Below are 17,662 nucleotides of genomic sequence, written 5' to 3'. Positions count from 1 at the left end.
AGTAACTGCATTTTTGGCACTTCTGCGTTGGCTTCATTATTCAGCCCCAGCCAGTACACTTCATCAGAACTACTCGTAGCTTCAGACAACACGTTGCCACATCTAATCCTACTAGACACTCACGGTCGCCTGTAAGGCAGCCGCTGTCTTTGTCCGAGATCCTCACCAGATGTCGTCTGTGAGGACGTTTCATTGTTTGGCAACTGAAATAAGGAACAAGAGGAGGAGATTTAGCTCACTCTCTGTGGGCAGAGGTCTCTGTGAAAACGACCTGGAAACACAATTCATCGCTCCGCAGAAACAGCAGATAGCTTACTGTAGGAGTGCCTGTTGAAGTCAGTGCTGGAGTTTTCTAGGAACGACAGTATTGTTTAGTTCTCTGGTGTGCATTTAAGTTCAGTGAGCCACTGAAAGAAGCAGCTCCAGGGAACTATATTCAGCGCTGTGGCTGTTTCCCTCCACATACCATTGACTCCCATTGACTGAAAATGAAGTCTGATATATCTCTTACACTTGTGTTCTGGTGGTTGGCTTATGCCCAGTTGGTTGACAAAGTAGCAGATTCCCTCTGTTTCCTCATACATACTATATGAACACCAAGGGAACCATTTGTTTCAAAGATAAATTGAGCAGGAATTGTTTACTCTTGCCACTGTCTGTTTTCAGTGATGTATACTGTCTCAGATATATAATAGCGTGCTGCTCTTACCGGAGTTTGTCTTACTCCGCTGCGTCTTGGGAACACAGCTGAAAGGAATATAATTATTCAAATTTCCTTGTTTTTTCCCCACTGTAACTTTTCTTTGAAGAAGGGTTAGAAGTGTGTTTTATTCAGATTTATTCAACACCCGAATGAAAGAACAAAGGCAGTCAATTCCTCACCTGTGGTGGGAAAACACTGCTCTCCCGCCCAGTTAATGTACACAATGTTTTCATTATTTCCTTTTAAATAATCCTGAGTCACAGCAGGTCACAAAAGACTGCAACATTCAAGAATTAAAAAATAATGGTGAAATAAAAAAATAAAAAAAAGCTACTGTGAAGTGCACCCCACATGTTGCCCCTGGGATTATGATAAAGGCTTAACTGAACTGAAGATACTTTGCTCTCAGTTTTAAATCAGTTTTAATCCTTGCCTCTGCACAGAAAGTCTCATCATAGTGAAGAAGAGAGTGTTTTGTTATCTCTTGTTTAAGCATAACAAATAGTTGTAGCAAGTTTTAAACTCTTTGTACATCCAATCTTCAAAAGCAACTTCAGTTCCTTAATAGTGCTGGAGCACAACAGTGGAGTCGGGAATATTTAAATTAGCTGCATCAACATCGACATCACCAGAGTTATTACAGTTCATCCTGAGGGGAACATGAACGTCTGAACCACATTTCATCACGATCCATCCTGTAGGTGTTGAGATATTTCATGGGATAAGTGAAAACTTCAACCTGCTGGTGGCGCTAGAGAGAAAATCAGGAGATCAGCAAAGTCATTAACCCTCTGGGGAACATGAATGTCTGTACAGTTACAACTGTCTTTGCCGTGCTGCTAACGTGGCTAAATATAGCTTTTTGTACGTATGTCCAAGGGTCACACTGGGATTTGTGAGGAGGGGGAGCCTTTGTTCAAGTGCAAGCGGGACAACAAATTATTTGCAAAACAGTACAATGTTAGTGAAAAAATTGTATTTAACAAAATAAAAAATAAAAATATGAATAATGTTTTTAAATCTTTAAAAAGAAATTTTCTTGGCAAAAATCTGAACTAGATAATCACTCAAGAGCCATTTGCTATTACATATAATTATTATACATCTATCATTTTTATTGATTAGCTTAGTTTACTGACTGTCAACTGGACAGAAATAGGTCAAGCTGTTAGTGACTTTCAGGAGCGCCCTCTGCTGGACCACGAGGCAAACAACTTCAAACTTCTGCTGAGTGTATACACTGTAAATTTTGACTTTGTACAGGACACTACACTTCAAATATGTAACCTCATTTTCTTCCCACGTTCAAATGCATTACATGGTGGCGGCCCATAAATATTGTATTCTGTGAAACAGTCTTGACTTTTTCGGTTCTCTTGCTTCTTGTATTCTGTCATTCTCACCATGACAGAAGTCAGTCTTGATCCAACTATACATTTGAACAAATACACTTGCTGAAGTAGAAGTAGAAGAGACGGCTAGAAGAAAGTGCACACACACACACACACACACACACACACAAACCCAGAATGATAAAATAAAATCCTCTGGAATCACTGAACTGAACAATTTGATGAGAGTGGTACTGCCCTTTTAAAAATTACAGTGAGTCATAATCAATGTACTTGGATGATTTTTTAATGATTTGAGTCTGGTACAACTCCTGTCTTATTTTCTTCCATCATTAATTCAGCCAGGACAGATGTCTCCCTGGTCATCCAACAGTCTCACACTGTTCCTTCCAAACACTCTTTAATGAGCATACTGAATGCTTTCACAGTTCATCAAAATGTGGCATCTGCTTGGAAGAAAACTGGTTTTTGCATTGTGCATTTGTCATCTGAATGCAGTGGTACTGTATTAAAACATGTTGTTGGAGTCAGAGATGATGCAGTGGCTGCAGTCATATGCTGTTCGGGCAGTGGTGGTTGTCTGATTAGTCTGTTTTTTTGCTTCTATTTCTCAATTGGTTCCTGTCACTCGGGCTTGCTGCTAATCTGCTAACTGCGTACATTCAGCTGCACATGGCCTTCCAGGAATCCAGGGGACTTATTTCCTTTTCCATTCAATTAATCAATTTAATCATGATCCACAGCCACCGAGTTAATGACTGTGGCACACATTAATGGGAAGGAAACCAGACCCTGTGTGTGTGTGTGTGTGTGTGTGTGTGTGTGTGTGTGTGTGTGTGTGTGTGTGTGTGTGTGTGTGTGTGTCTCTGCATCTGTATGGTGGTGAGATCTCAGTTGACTTAGCTGAGAGATGCTTGAGTTTTGAAGGCTTTTATAATTAACAGAGACAGTTAGTCACAAGTGATAGGAGCCATTACGCACAGTGAATGACTGCTGCACTGAACATGAAGGTGGATTTACATATTTACATATACATAGAAAACCTGTCTCCTCTGCTCTGTTCTGAGGGCATGAGTGATTTGTAACAGCTGAAATGCTGAAATGAGTTTCAGCCTAGCAGCAGCTCTGTGAGGCTGTGCTTCGACACAGTGGTGCTCTGAACTAAATGCTAACATCAGAATGCTAAAGTTTAGCAGGTATAAGGCTCATCATCTCAGTTTAGTGTGTTAGCATGCTAGAAATTCGCTAGTAGTAGTAGTAAAACAAAGTCCAGCTGAGGCTGATGGGAATGTCGTTAGTTCTGCAGGCACCTGGTGATAAACCAAAGTATTGGACAAATTAAAATGTGACCTGATGATGGCGCCAGAGGAAAAGTTAGAGGTTCATCAAAGTCATTAAGGTTCAACACGCGGAGTGCAACAACAGTGGTGTGCTGCACCTTCGTCGCCATGGTTACAATAATAAACGTCATGGCTTGGTTAGTTTTAGGAATCATAGTTTGGGTTAAAGTAAGTACTCCCTTAAGATTAGACGCCCTTTGTTGTCATGGTTACAATAATAACAACATGGTTAAGCTTGTCGAACAGTCACGGATAAAAGAAACAAACATTAACTGTTGGTTTCACACAAGAATCAAACACCGGTCTCCTGAGTCGGACCCCTGTGTCATACATATCGTTTCAAATCTCTCTGTGCCCTCCAACGCTCCAGCAGGAAGTGGTTGAGTTTTTTCAGACATTTTGGGAACATTTGGAAACTTTTTTTTGTGGATGTTTGTGAAGTTTTGGAGTTTGCTGATTTAAAGAGCCCTCTGGTGTTTTCTTCTGTTTACATCCAGTGTTTTTCACCAATGCCTAGGTCTAACAAAAGTGCAGAGCACGTCACAAAACATTTAGCAAACTGATTTAAATCCAGCGTTGTTTACATCCATGTTTACTAGTTTGCAGTCTTCCTCTTCACTCCCTTTCTTGGTGCATTAAATCACATCTTGGTGTGTTACTGCCACCTGTAGGTCGGTGAAATAGCGTGTGACCATTGGTAGGACTGGATCACGTGCATGATCATGAGATAAATCTGGCACCATAGAAAAACAGCTTCAGTGCTGCAGGGAAACTTTAACTACAGCTACAATAATTAGTCATTATCATTCATCATTTATTTGATTCCTGAAAAATCAGAATTTTAATTGGCAACTGTTTTGATCATCAATAAACTGAAACCTAATTATGTTTGGGTTTTGTCATATCTGAAGGCACCGCCTACAAGATTGTGATATAGTTTGTGATATAAACAAAAATACTAATTGATTAATCAAGAAAATAATTAGCTGATTAATCAATGATTGAAAGTCCAACACTAGATTTGTCAGTGAGGAAGTTTTGGAGAGTGGAAAGGCTTTTTGTCATCTGTTGTTGTGTTACTTCTGGGTGAAAATGAAGAATGTTACCACAGAGTACAGATGGAAAGAGGGCAGACGGAGGAAGAAATATCTATGATCGAAAGAAAAAAAGAAATGAAATAACGCTACGGCATGTGTGGACAAAGGAAAGGTAGAAGGGCAGGAAGAAAAGAAACCAGAGTCAGAGCGAGCAGAAGCCATATTTTCAAAAGCAGTATACTGCAGTTGCAACATAATGAACCGACAGCATATGGATCAAAACAGAGAGGAAGAAGGCAGAGTGTGAGGCAGTGGAGGTGTGGGGCAGTTGAGACTCAAGGCCAAAAAAAAAAAACAAAAAAAAAAACGAGATGGATCCTGCATTATAACCATGGCAACAGAGCATAAATCCCATAATTTCCCGCCTTTAGGGGACCGGGGCCCCCTAAAGTGGAATAAATGTCGGGCGGCCACTGTTACACTGTGGGAAGGACGGAGGAGGAGGAGGGAGCTAATGAGCGCACGGATTAACTGCTCCCAGCTAACAGTCCGTGGATGGAAAACACCCGCCCACATGCTCCAAACATAACCTCTATTTGATTAAATTTAATCCCAGGGACCCTTATGGGAAGATTTCTGTTATTGTTGGTTAATTATTGAATTTTATGGGCAAACAAATGTAGGATCCCTGGATAATACTTTCAGAGAAAGGGGGAGCACGAGTACATGAAAAGAGAAGACAGAGGCAGAGAAATGTGTGACACGATATTGTTGAACGTCGCACAAATGCAACGAAAGCGCTGCTAAAAGAGAAGCTGAACCTCCTCCTGTATCTGCAGAGGCAGCACAGATTTCCCTCTGTGTTTCCTCACAGGCGATGTGTTGGTTTTGGACGGTTTACAGGGTATTTATTCAGACCGAAGCTAATGTCAGGCCATTTAAAGTGTTCACCTGACCCGAAGCCTACAATGACATCAAAGTGGGCAGACGGTTTATCGACGGTGGAGTCTGACAGCGGAGCAGAGGCAGGCAGAGGAGCAAAGGTCTGCCTTGGACTGATAAGAAAACCAAGGGAACGGAGGTAGAGAGAGGCAGACCGAAATAGACAAAGACAGTGAGAGAGATGAGGAGGCGGTTGTGGTCATAGAGAAATCTCGCCCCCTCTTCTTCCCTTTCTTCTCATCCTCTACAGAATACTGCCGAAAGAAATAAATAATCTGCTCTTGTTGTCTTGCTCTTTCTTGTTTTTTTAGTTTTCTGGTTCATACTGTCTTGATTTCTTAATCTGTTACTCCCCTGCATCGTTTTTGTTTTCCAATCTGAAGTTAAATGCTGTCAACAACCCTACAATAATCAGGAGACTGCCCTCCTGAGAAAGAATGACAGCATCAGTCATTTGAAATCTGTATGTTCAAGTGACGAAGTCCGCCAGCAGCTGTAGGAGTTATGACTCTTGTTTAGTGGGAGCAAATGAGGAAACATTCAACATATGTTTTTTTATTAACCATGACCACCATCATTCGCTAACCTCAACAGCCTGCTTATTATTATTGTAACCATGGTGACGAAAGTCATTTGAAAACAAACCATGATTTTTATCTAAACCCAACTAAGCTGTTAGTGATTTGTAAAACTGACGGGGGCCACCAGATTAAGGAATAACCTGCTATAGGTGATACGGATTAGAGATGCAGATACATTTTCAGCCAATCAAATGACCAAAAGCAGTTAACAGGAAGTGAACCTGGAGCTTATTGTGGCCGGAAGACACAAGTCCAGGAGACTGGTGTATTAGGGAAATTGGATTAGGAAATGTTTCTGTGGTGGATGATGCGTTTAATCAGTTAGTTTGGAGGAGTTGTTGCTTGACCAAACTCTATTCCTACATCCAGTTTCTCTCACAGTGTAAATGTCACTTCCCCTCTGTTCTTAAGAGCTATTTGTAACTTTTGTTTTTGCTACCAGAGGAAACGATGAGAATTCAGCATCAAGCTTCATTCCTTTCGCCGAAGCAGTCTCAGGCAGTGGACAGCAACGCTAATGTTAACTCTTGTCACTATCACATCTTTTCTTCTACTGAAGTTAGCACGCTAAGCAGCTAGCCCACTTTCCGATAGCAACTCACGGTCGCCCCCACTCTGCCCTGATGTCATAAAGCTGCTCAGACGGCGTATTATAACCTATTGTCTTGTAAACGCAACAATGGCCGAAGCTCCTGTCAAACGACAATCGTCACCACCCGCTCCTGGCAAGAAACCAGGTTCAGTGGCAGAGAAAATTTACTATAAATGGACCATTTGGATTGTAACTGAACACATATATGAATTCAATTTCAAAAAAGAAACCTGATCTAGGATGGAACAGAACAGTCATGTTCACAATTTATTTTGTTATCAACATGATGAGAAAATGCTAATTGACATATCTGACAAGTTGCAAAATGTTGATACTGAACGTACCAATAAAATGTTCTCTGACAGCTCATTTGTTTTAAAACCAAAAATCTTGCAATACAACATCTGCACCTTCAAACGGCAATGCAGTAAACATGTTGTGTCTAAACGTACTTACACTCAGGACACACCATCCTCCACTAATACAGCGAATCCACTCAGGCCACAAGCCACAGAGCAGCATCATGCCCAGACCCACAACCCCGTCTCCTAGAAATGAAGCTTATTAACTGCTAGTTGGGTTTCCCAATCATGTTGAGGTGAGAAGTTTAATCAGTGCCAGGTTGATGTTCAGAAAGAATGTGGGTTGGATTGTGGGTGCACGAAGCGAAATCATCAAGTGCTGTGAGCATCTAAACATCATCGTATAAGGATGTGTCATCATGCTTTCATTGCTTCGAGTGGAGATTTACTGACGCGTTCACTTGGTTCACTATCAATATACAGGACCTTAATTGTAACCTTTCCTGAAAACATTGATAGAAAACATAATCATAAACCCATTACGACCTCTGATATAGCAAGTTGTTCAAACCAAATACAGCAGCTTTTTATGTGCTCCTTGTATGTATCTTCTTTAACTTTTTTCGATGAAGTCCATGCTGCTGCATACAGTTCTCCTCATTTTATTTCATTTCTTCAACAGTAACCGTCAGATAGTAGGCTGTGTTTAGGACCCTGGGAGTTAATCACTTGCTAAGGCGGATCTTCAGGTGGAGGAAGAGAGGAACATGTGGACTTTTGTAGGAGCACATAGTCAGAGATTTAAGACCAGGAAGACCTCTTGTGCAGATCTCTCTGCCAGCTGTGACACCTCTTCAAAGACCTGAGTGAATTATTGAACACTGCACGGTGGCTGGCAGCCCTCCTGACCACAGCGGAGGCAAGAAGACAGATGGCGTTTCTACTAAATGATTGACCCGACGTTGCTCCTGGCATTTTGAATCCCATTTGAATCTCCAGTCTGAAATCCTTTTGGATTTGTGAAGCCGTGAGTCATTCTATAACCAGGCACAGCTCTGCACTCATCAATTCTGTATAGTAAAGCTTGTTTCTTACATGACAAGTCAGATTTTAATACATTTCATATGCTAAATGGGGTAACATATTCACCTGCCTATGAGCTATTACCGAGGAGGAGCAGCAGGGATTTGTGTCAGCCGGTCATGTAATTTTGATGGTCCATGTGTCGCTTTGTTGAGCTCAGCATGCAATAAAAACCCAAGCGTGAAGTGGACAAAAATGTGGGAGTGATGGATGGATGTGTTGAAGCAGAGACTGATGAATATGATCGGAAAACCATAATAGCAAAGAAATGAAGTACGAGAAAGAGTGTGACATATGCAGGAGATGTGTGGGAGGGAAGAAATGCTTTTCTTTTCCTTTTCTTCAGAGTTGGCCTGCTGCCTTTGGGAGGGAGGAAGATTAGAGGACTGTTTGGAGTTTGCCTTTTTGTTGTGGTTCTGAATTCTCACCGTGGCCAAATACAAGCCTTCGGCTGACTCAGGCTGTTAGCTTGATGCAGCCTTTTATCCACAACTATCCCAGGTTATCAACTTGGCTTTTTGGTAGCATGCAGGGAGCCCGGGGAGAGCCTGGTTGATGGTGGGTGGTGATAACATTCAGTAACATTTTTTTTTACTTTTTTCTCAAGCGTAGCCTTTGGTGTCTGGAACCAAAGACTGATTCAGATTGGTCTTTGTAGATAATGTGTTTTAGGATGTCCTTAGCACTGTGTAATTGATCTGCTCTGGGTCACAGTAGTATTTGAAATCCCTCCAGGTCCTTTTCAAATCCTTCAAACACAAACCAGCTATCTGGCAAAAAAAAAAAAAAAATCAACATCAATACATCATAACAGGGTTTTTGGCCTCCGTCAGTCTGCAGCAGTCCTTCCCAGGTCCAGTCAGAGTTTCACGACAGGGCTTTTTACAGTGTAGCTCATTTTCAATTTCATATAACAGCATAATGAAAATTAAACATTCAGGATACTTCTGACTAATCCGATCCGTCCGCTTTCAAACAGAATATGAACTATACCATCCTCTCGGCAGGAAGTTTACCGTGTAACTACTGACAGATATCCACAGATACGTATCAGTTTGCATGTTGCGAGAGTAAGACCACAGGCAATCAGTCCGTCATGTCATCTGTGGTGGTAACTGCACTAGATTGTTTAGCCTAAATTTAGCCTTCTAACCTCTCCCCCAGGCAAAAATAACTGGACACTGTACTCAAAGATGGCACCCACTCACTTGAATGAAAGTTGGGTTGTGTGGCCCACTGCACACGCTCTTTAGCATTTCTCCTGCTGGCCAAGCTTGGGTGTCTTTACACTGGGATGACGTCACACACTTTTTTGCAAATGTAAAACCTTCACGTAGTAAAAAGATCTAAAACAAAGAGTAATACATGACCTTGTTTGCAGTTCGACATGTCCTGTCAACAGTTTTACAAATGTCCCTCTTATAATGGAGGTCTACAGGGAAAATGATATTTGTGTTGCAGGGGTTTATTCTTTTTCTTTTTTTTTTTTGCTGCAGTACCAGTAGTAACAAAGGCAGCGCTGTATCAACCCTTTTTAACACATCCATGAAGTACCTGGGCGAAATGGCACTACGCCTGGAGAGGATCTCTGTCTCTGTCAGAAAAGCTCCTTCTCCTGCCGGCTTCAAAGCTAATTGAGCACATTAAACTACAAACATGGAGCCAACACACCAAGGCTTCATGTTTAAGACTTTGTCAACAGGATTTTCTTTCAACAACAATGACACCGAGGCAGGAGCATCTCCAGATGGAGACAGCAAGACAGACATACTGTTAGACGTGAAGTGACATCGTCAGCTGAGAGGCAACAGGGGTGTGTGTTCATCAGCAGAGGAGAAAATATGATTCTGACAGCAGCATCACTGCAGTACTCCATCCTTACTTAAAATTCATCAGGAGTGAACTATTCAGTCAGAAAAACAGTTCCATTATTACAAAGTACATTATTGAAACTTGAGTGAACTAAGTACATGTACCTCAAATTTGCATATGCTGCTTCCTCATTAAAGTTTGATAGTTAAACTTCATGCCTTGCTCAAGGACTTCAAAGCTGGGAGGGGTTTTAAAACTATCAACCCAGCCCTGTAGAGTAGTCCTCCAGCTCACTATAATATATCCATATATTGCAGATGAGTAAGATGTCTATTCAGAGCAGAGCTATGATCCAGGTGGAATTCATCCATATTGATGTTCCTCTAATAGAGTATTCATTACTCATTAGCAGCAGTCAAGCTGTCAAATCAATGAGACCTTTGCTTTAGTAACAAGCCAGAGCCAAAGCAAACCCCTTGTTTAGCATCGGCAATACAAAGTAGACGATCAAATCAGGGCTATAAATCTGAGACTGAGACCGAGACTGAAACGTCATAACCTTGGAGTCGTTTAAAATGGATTTCACAGCGTGATGAAGTTTGAAGTTCCACCTTGGGACGCACTCATACACTGAGAAAACGTTTTGGTTTCGGATGTTTTTCTCCCTTCCCTCAGGTTAAAGATAACGAAAATGATGATTAATAATCCAAGGTAACTTTAGGGAAGTAAGAGCTTTATATTCCAAAGATGAGTTTCATTTTCAAAGTCAAAAACCATGAGTGCCAGATATGTCAGATTCTAATGACTCTGATTTATGGTTATATATCGGGCAGTTTTTCTTTTGTTAATCAATGACTGGAGTGAATAGTTTGCTGAACTTTATTTTACCTGTTCAGCCATTGACTATAACCGTCTGTTGTCTCCCCAGATCGAGGACATGCAGTGGCCTCGGGGCGAGCAGGAGATTCCCAGCTCTGTCTGCAGCCTTCCCTGTAAAACCGGCGAGAGGAAGAAGGTGGTGAAAGGCATGCCCTGCTGCTGGCACTGCGAGCCCTGCGATGGCTACCAGTACCAGTACAATGAGTTCACCTGCAAACTCTGCTCCTACAACATGAGACCCAATGCCAACCGCACATCCTGCCAGCCTATACCCATCATAAAACTGGAGTGGCACTCACCCTGGGCAGTGATTCCGGTTTTCCTGGCAATGCTCGGCATCATCGCTACGATATTCGTCATGGCTACCTTCATACGGTACAACGACACGCCGATTGTCCGAGCGTCGGGCAGGGAGCTGAGCTACGTTCTCCTGACTGGGATATTTCTGTGTTATATCATCACATTCCTCATGATCGCCAAGCCAGATGTTGGTGTGTGCTCGTTCAGAAGGATTTTCCTGGGTCTGGGTATGTGCATCAGCTACGCCGCCCTCCTCACCAAAACCAACCGCATCTACCGAATCTTCGAACAGGGGAAGAAGTCAGTTACGGCGCCCAGGCTGATCAGTCCCACCTCACAGCTAGCAATCACCTCCAGCCTCATCTCGGTGCAGCTGTTGGGGGTGCTAATCTGGTTCGGGGTGGATCCGCCCAACACCATCATAGACTATGACGAGCAAAAGACCATCAACCCGGATCTGGCACGAGGGGTGTTGAAATGCGACATCACGGATCTTCAGATCATCTGCTCGTTGGGTTACAGTATCTTACTGATGGTGACGTGTACTGTTTATGCCATAAAGACCCGCGGGGTCCCCGAGAATTTTAACGAGGCCAAGCCCATCGGGTTCACCATGTACACCACCTGCATCGTATGGCTGGCTTTTATACCCATCTTCTTTGGCACGGCCCAATCTGCAGAAAAGGTAAGAACCAATGGGTGAATGGGTGGATGAACAATAAGTAGAGATGAAGGGATAAAAGATACAGTGTGGGTGAACTGCAGGATGGATGAATTTTCTGGATGATGATGATGGAAAAAACTGTGTCATATGCTTGCCAATTGTTTTGTTACAGAAACCTTTTTACTTTTTATTTTGATACATCCTCAGAAACGAAAGCACAGTTTTGAGAATGGGTGACACAAAAACCAAAGCTGTTTTTCAATTTGCAAAAGAGCAAATTTATTCTCCAGAAGGTGTTTTCTGTAACAAACTGTCACCTTATGTTAAGGCAATAACTCACAACTAAATTATAGCTACATCTGCGTCTCTGAAAGTAAGACAGAAAAGAAAAAGAAAGAACCGAGGAAATGTCAGACAGCGGAAAGACTTTATTCATCCCATTGGTATAACTGCGTGTTTGGGTTCAATGAACTTGAGTAGTTGACAATTGCGTGAACGTTTTTCATTGATCCAAGTGAATTGAATGACCGAGCTCTTGCTCAGTTGTGAGTGAACGTGAAGCAGCATTGACAAGATAAAAAATTAATTTTTAAAAATGTATTTATTTGCAGCCTGGATGTACAAAAATAGACATACAAAGATACACAAAGCACCAAAACACTTAACACCACTTTGAGTACACTTAACAGTGCACGGATAAAACCTTATGTTGACTGTAACAGTTTGCCCCTCTGACATTTTTACTGGACCCTCAGGCCAGACCGGCTTCATCCAGCACTGAAAAGTTAAATGAATGCGTTTGCAGTTTAAAACATAGTTGGCAGCAATGCATCAAATCAGTGGAGAAAAAGTGTCCACTTCTACCAAAATCTCATTTATGGAGTTTGTTCCACAGCTTTTCCAAAGAAAATATCAGTGCTAAAAACACAGACAGTTCAAAAACAAGTCTTAAAAAATGGAAACTTTCTGTTACACTGCAATTACAAATCGCCAATATAGCAAAAATCAATGTAAGCGGAGCATTACTGCATCATTCATAATGGGTGACTATCGCTGTTGTGTCCCACTTTATCAGCCTGAAGGCTTCCAGACGAGCCTGATCTGCCACTGGAAAATAATCTCAGTCGCATTCGTGCTGAGACACGAAGGCTTTCATATGAAACTCAATGAGCCACATTTTGCAGTGGACTGAAAAAAAGGGACAATAACACATATATAAACCAGACGGTTAAGATTTTCTTGTTTTATTTTTACTAGTGCAGAATCCAGATGAAATTTATTACCATAATGTTGCTGGTAAAATATTGCATTAAGAGAGTGACATGTTTCAGGAGTTATTTGTGCTCATCAGCTACTTGGTCCTGATGAAGCAGTTACAGTGTGGAAATTTAAAGGTCCCACATTATATATAGTGAGATTTTGTCTTTTTTTAGGTTCTATATTAATGCTGTGAAAGTATGAAAGCGCTCAGTCCACAGAGAAACACACACAGCCTGTATTCAGAAACTGAGCCGTAAAACCAGCCGTCAGGACTTCTGTTACTTTTTGATGTCAAAACCACCTGGACCCACCGTCCAAACTTGCAGGATTTGGTTTCTCTGAGTGTTTTACCTGAAATCTGCTGGTTTTTATTCCATCATTCAGAAAACATTCAGCCAAGTGTTGTTACTAGAGCTCCAGGGAGAAGCCTGAGAGAGGAGATGTAAATCTATATTGAGATGTTTTTTTTGGTTCTTAAAACCACAAATATATCTTCTTATGGATATCAAAACATCAAAAACCACTGAGAAAATATATAATATGGGACCTTTAATAAAGGACAACAGATCCATTCCCCAGGTGTTAAATTGTGTTGGAATAGGTGGCCACGCTCCTCAGAGACTCAGTGTTACAGCTGTTGTTCTCGGGTCATAACAGGTTGTAAAAGCTCATTTTTCACCAAAGATCTGAAGCCGAAAGAGAATGTTATAGGAAACTTGTTAGAAAAGGTTCTCACAATAATTGGTTGACCTTTACATCTTATCGTAACTTTATGAAAACTAGTGCAGAAAAAATGAGTCTGTACATTCAGGCCGGCGTGCAGTCTACTGAGTGGTGTTAATAAGCTTTAATGTGAGACTTAATATCCATGTTTACCTGCTTTTATATAAGAATTTGCAGTGTGTTAACTGCACATACAGTGCTCTGTCTTCTGCATTATCATCATCAATCCACCTTATGTCCCCCCCACCTCATGTCCTCATGTCCTTCTGGGCCCCCCCCCCCCTATATATTTTTGTTACTTTATTTTTTTAAGATGTAGCAGAGTGTGGCCAAATGTATATATTTAAAACAGCGTGTAAATATATAAATACACAGATGTTTGATGGTGATTTAGTTTGGTGTTTGTCAGAGCAGTGAAAAGTTCTCCTCTGTTGAGTCCACTCTGACCGCTGACTGTGCTGACTGTGCTGACTGTGTGGAGAGTTTTGAAAAAAGTGAACTCAAAAATCTGTAAGAAAAAAAAAGAGACTGTATCAGGGCAGACTTACAGCTTTTCTTGATGTGATGAGCTCCCTCTGCATTACCAGGACGGTGCATTTAAATTGCATTTTGATTAAGTACAAATATCCTTCTAATACCTAAGTTGCCAGTGATTGAAGTTTTTTGGTATGGAGCTCTAAAGCTACAGCCAGAGGCAGAGATTAAGAGGGTTCTGCTGTTCCCTACATCCCGGAGGAGGAGGCGGACATATGTGTGTTATCAGCAGCCTAGGTGAGTGTCCGGCCTGACACTGTGGGCCCTGGGGTTTGATCTTTGGCAGAGTCATTGGAAAGACTAAGCCCCTCTGCTCGGCACTCAGCATTAAAGAGATGGACTGGGGTAAACCCCTGTGATGGACTTGTGTCCTGTGCACAGGGATACACTTGTCCACCAAAAATGCTTCAGGCCACAGAGGCAGCTGATAAGCTCCAGGACTCTGAGCTGCTTAACAGTGTCAGGCACAGTGAGGGGAATCCTGCCGCCTGTGGCAAAACAACACCACACAGTTAATCAAGAAAGACTTTAACATCTATTACTAACTTACGTTCGAAGTGGGATGATCTACAGGTTTTTTTCTGGATGCGAAGGTGTTTTAGGCAGCTTTCCAAATAAGATGCTCCGAGGGTGTTTACAAACCTGTAGTTTAGTTTTTTTGCTCAGCTCTGAATCAGTGGGTGAGTTTCCTATAAAAGAAAAGAAAAAAATCAAGAGAAATGCAATGGATTAAACAATGCAGGTTTAAATAAGGCCCTCAGGCTCCCTTCAAGTGGACTGTGGCGCACATAGTTTGTGGTATGAAAACAAGCCAGACTGACCACAGCTCTGTTTTAATCTAAACCACTATTAAACCCAGCAGCTGATTGTGAGCTGATAAGAAAGCCAAAGCAGTCTTACTGATGTGTTTCAGATATGTAAGCCCTGTCCAGTTCAGGGGCCGTATCCTCCGGACGCTGCATTTAAAGACGGCGGTGCGTCTAGGCTGTTGCACTTTGAAGGCTATGGCCGAGAAATGCGTCTTTGTTTTCCTGGTCAACAAAGGATCCAATAGGTGAATCCTTCATGGACCAATCTATCCAAAGATTCATTGTTCCCTGGTAATGAAAATAATATTGCAGTAAAGAATGCAGACAGGGAGAAATGATTTAGAACATAAATATTGGGTTTTTGTAGGAAAAAAAAAGTGACGTGTTTCCACGGTTGCTAGGCAACAGGAGCCACATTTTGCGACACAACGGTGAGGCAAAAGCGAAAATCCTCCACAGGTCAGACCGTCTCATTTCGGTTTGGCCTTCATGGTCTGCGACAGCTACAAAGGGCCCCACCCTCGTAGACAAGTGCCGAAGGATTCGGCCCCTATATTGGTACACAGCTGTAGATATATGTATTCAAGGCAATTTTGTAACCACGACGACATGTAAGTGCATCACCACAGCATTCGTGGTTCCTCAATAGAAAGTGAGAAACTATCCTCCCTTAATGTTATGTGACAAAACACCTCTTTGTTCTGTTTCTGTTTGCCTCTCACCGTCTTTGACGCGAGGTCCTCTTGCAGTCTGGGCTAATAACGCTGATAATTAGTATAGCTCTTTGTGTCACCAGTCAGCTTGGGTGACTTAATATCTCAATACAGTCCAGCACAGATATAACTTTATTATTGAATATCTGCAAAAGCCTAGCCACCAGAGAGCACATCAGGTTCAGTGAAGTGCAGACTGACCCGGTGTCAGTCACCACTATTTAATTTCCCCACCTGGGTCCATGTAGCTCTGATGATGCAGGATGACATCACCAAAACTGTCCAATCTCATCTCATCTCTGATTATTACAAAACACACGCTGTGGACCAGGGGGAGCACAGACACCCCCCAAGATAATAAAACAAATCTCATCAAATCTCCATGAATCACTCAGCTGAAGACGGAAAGGTGATAAAATATAAATTAGGATCATGAGGAACAAAAAGAAGGAGAAAATTGAGGCATATATAACAGAAGAAGGAGAAAAATGTGTTAAATGATTTGGTTAGAACTGTAGAAACAACACAGTTCAGTTACATACATGGAAGTTTACATTAACGCTGAGTTGTTTGAAACATCCCTCAATACAATACAGTTTTACCATAACATTTTAAAGGAGTTAGAAGAAATAATCATAAAACATTAAACTGCAGCTGCGTGAAGGAGGAGAATAAAAGCTCAGTATTAGTGATATTCTGGGTTTCTTTATGAGCAGGTCACATAAATAAGATAAGACCAGGTGGTTATTTACTTTATGTTAAGGAGGAGTTGGATCGGTAATGGAAAAGGATCATAAAAGACTTTGCAGAAGACAGAGAGAGCAGCAGAGAGATAAGAAATCTGTGGGGAAGTGAGAGATAAAGCAGGAAAGCACAGAGTGATCTGCAGCCGAGTAAATTGGGAGACTGGGGAGGAAGAGAAGGAAAGCACAGTGTGAACTGTGGTCGGAGGAAAAAAGAGAGGGAGGGGGGGTGGAGAAGAAGAGGATGACAGGGAGAGGAAGAGAAGCAGAGAGGACAACATAGAACAGGAGAGACGGAGATTGAAAGAGGAGAGATATATGTGGAAATGTCAGACAGGCATTCAGATGGCCCCAAGGCTTTTTCCCCTCAGCCCCGCGGAGCTGCAGGCTGAGAGTGATGTCGAATTCAAGGTGGAGGCAGAGAGGCTGCATCATTAAGGAGGTCTGATCTGGAGAGGGAGAGAGAGAGAGAGAGAGATGAAAACAGAGAGGGTGAGTGGTGGTGGTGGTGGGGGGTTCAAACAATCTTTATTTGCTTTTATCACATCACCAACCGACGAAAACAAAAACCTCCCTGACTTCCTCCCTCTCCCTCCCTCCCTCCCCAGAACAACGTCACAGCGTTTCCTGGTTTGCTCCTGACAGGCTGGAGTCGTTCTCCCTCCGGCTGCTGGAGGGCGCTGCGTCTTCAACATAAACAAATGTCCTCTCTAAGCTGGAAATCACCGGTGTTGTTTTTCTCTGTCTCATTTCTGACCTGTGTTACTGTCCCTCCACCACACCTCGTAGACATAACAGGGTGATATAAGATCAAGCTATCGATCAGAATACTTTATTGATCCCTAGGGGGAAAATTAGGTTGTGTTAAAATTGCTCCCTCAAGAATGGAAATGTAACAGCAAAGAATAAAGAATTATAAATAAGATTATAAAGATAAATATACTTAAATATACTTAGATATCCAACTGAAATTAAACTCTTTTCAACAAAACAACTGTGTCTGCATCAAAATCCACACAATAGAGAGACTTTCAATCTGTGAGGCGCCTCCCACAGGGGGGAGGCAGAGGCGGAAATGTGAGGTGAAGTAAAGATACGAGTGTACGAACATCAGGAAGTGAGTTTCTGACCACCCAGCAGTCTGAGCCCCTCCAGTCCGCATGTGGAAGTGTCCTTGGGCGAGATACTGAACCCCCGAATTGCATCATCGACGTGTACAGAAAAACACATGGGCTGTATGAGTGTGTGAGTGAATGAGTGAATGTGGCTTGTAGTGTAAAGTGCTGAGTGGTC

The 17,662-nt window shown here is 42.1% G+C and overlaps 1 protein-coding gene across 3 annotated transcripts in view; it reads left to right on the top strand.

Annotated features, from left to right (window-relative positions):
- Positions 1 to 17,662, top strand: part of LOC130162002 (metabotropic glutamate receptor 7) — a 264,569-nt gene that overhangs the window by 213,532 nt on the left and 33,375 nt on the right. For all 3 annotated transcript variants that reach the window (XM_056365422.1, XM_056365431.1, XM_056365440.1), the window contains exon 8: positions 10,673 to 11,608. In XM_056365422.1, the coding sequence (XP_056221397.1) occupies positions 10,673 to 11,608 (936 nt within the window). The remainder of the gene's footprint in view (positions 1 to 10,672; positions 11,609 to 17,662) is intronic.

The sequence above is a fragment of the Seriola aureovittata genome, chromosome 2 (assembly GCF_021018895.1).
Source record: "Seriola aureovittata isolate HTS-2021-v1 ecotype China chromosome 2, ASM2101889v1, whole genome shotgun sequence".
NCBI lineage: Eukaryota > Metazoa > Chordata > Actinopteri > Carangiformes > Carangidae > Seriola > Seriola aureovittata.
The sequence above is the reverse complement of the archived record's forward strand: the minus strand, read 5'-3'. Positions and strand labels throughout refer to the sequence as shown.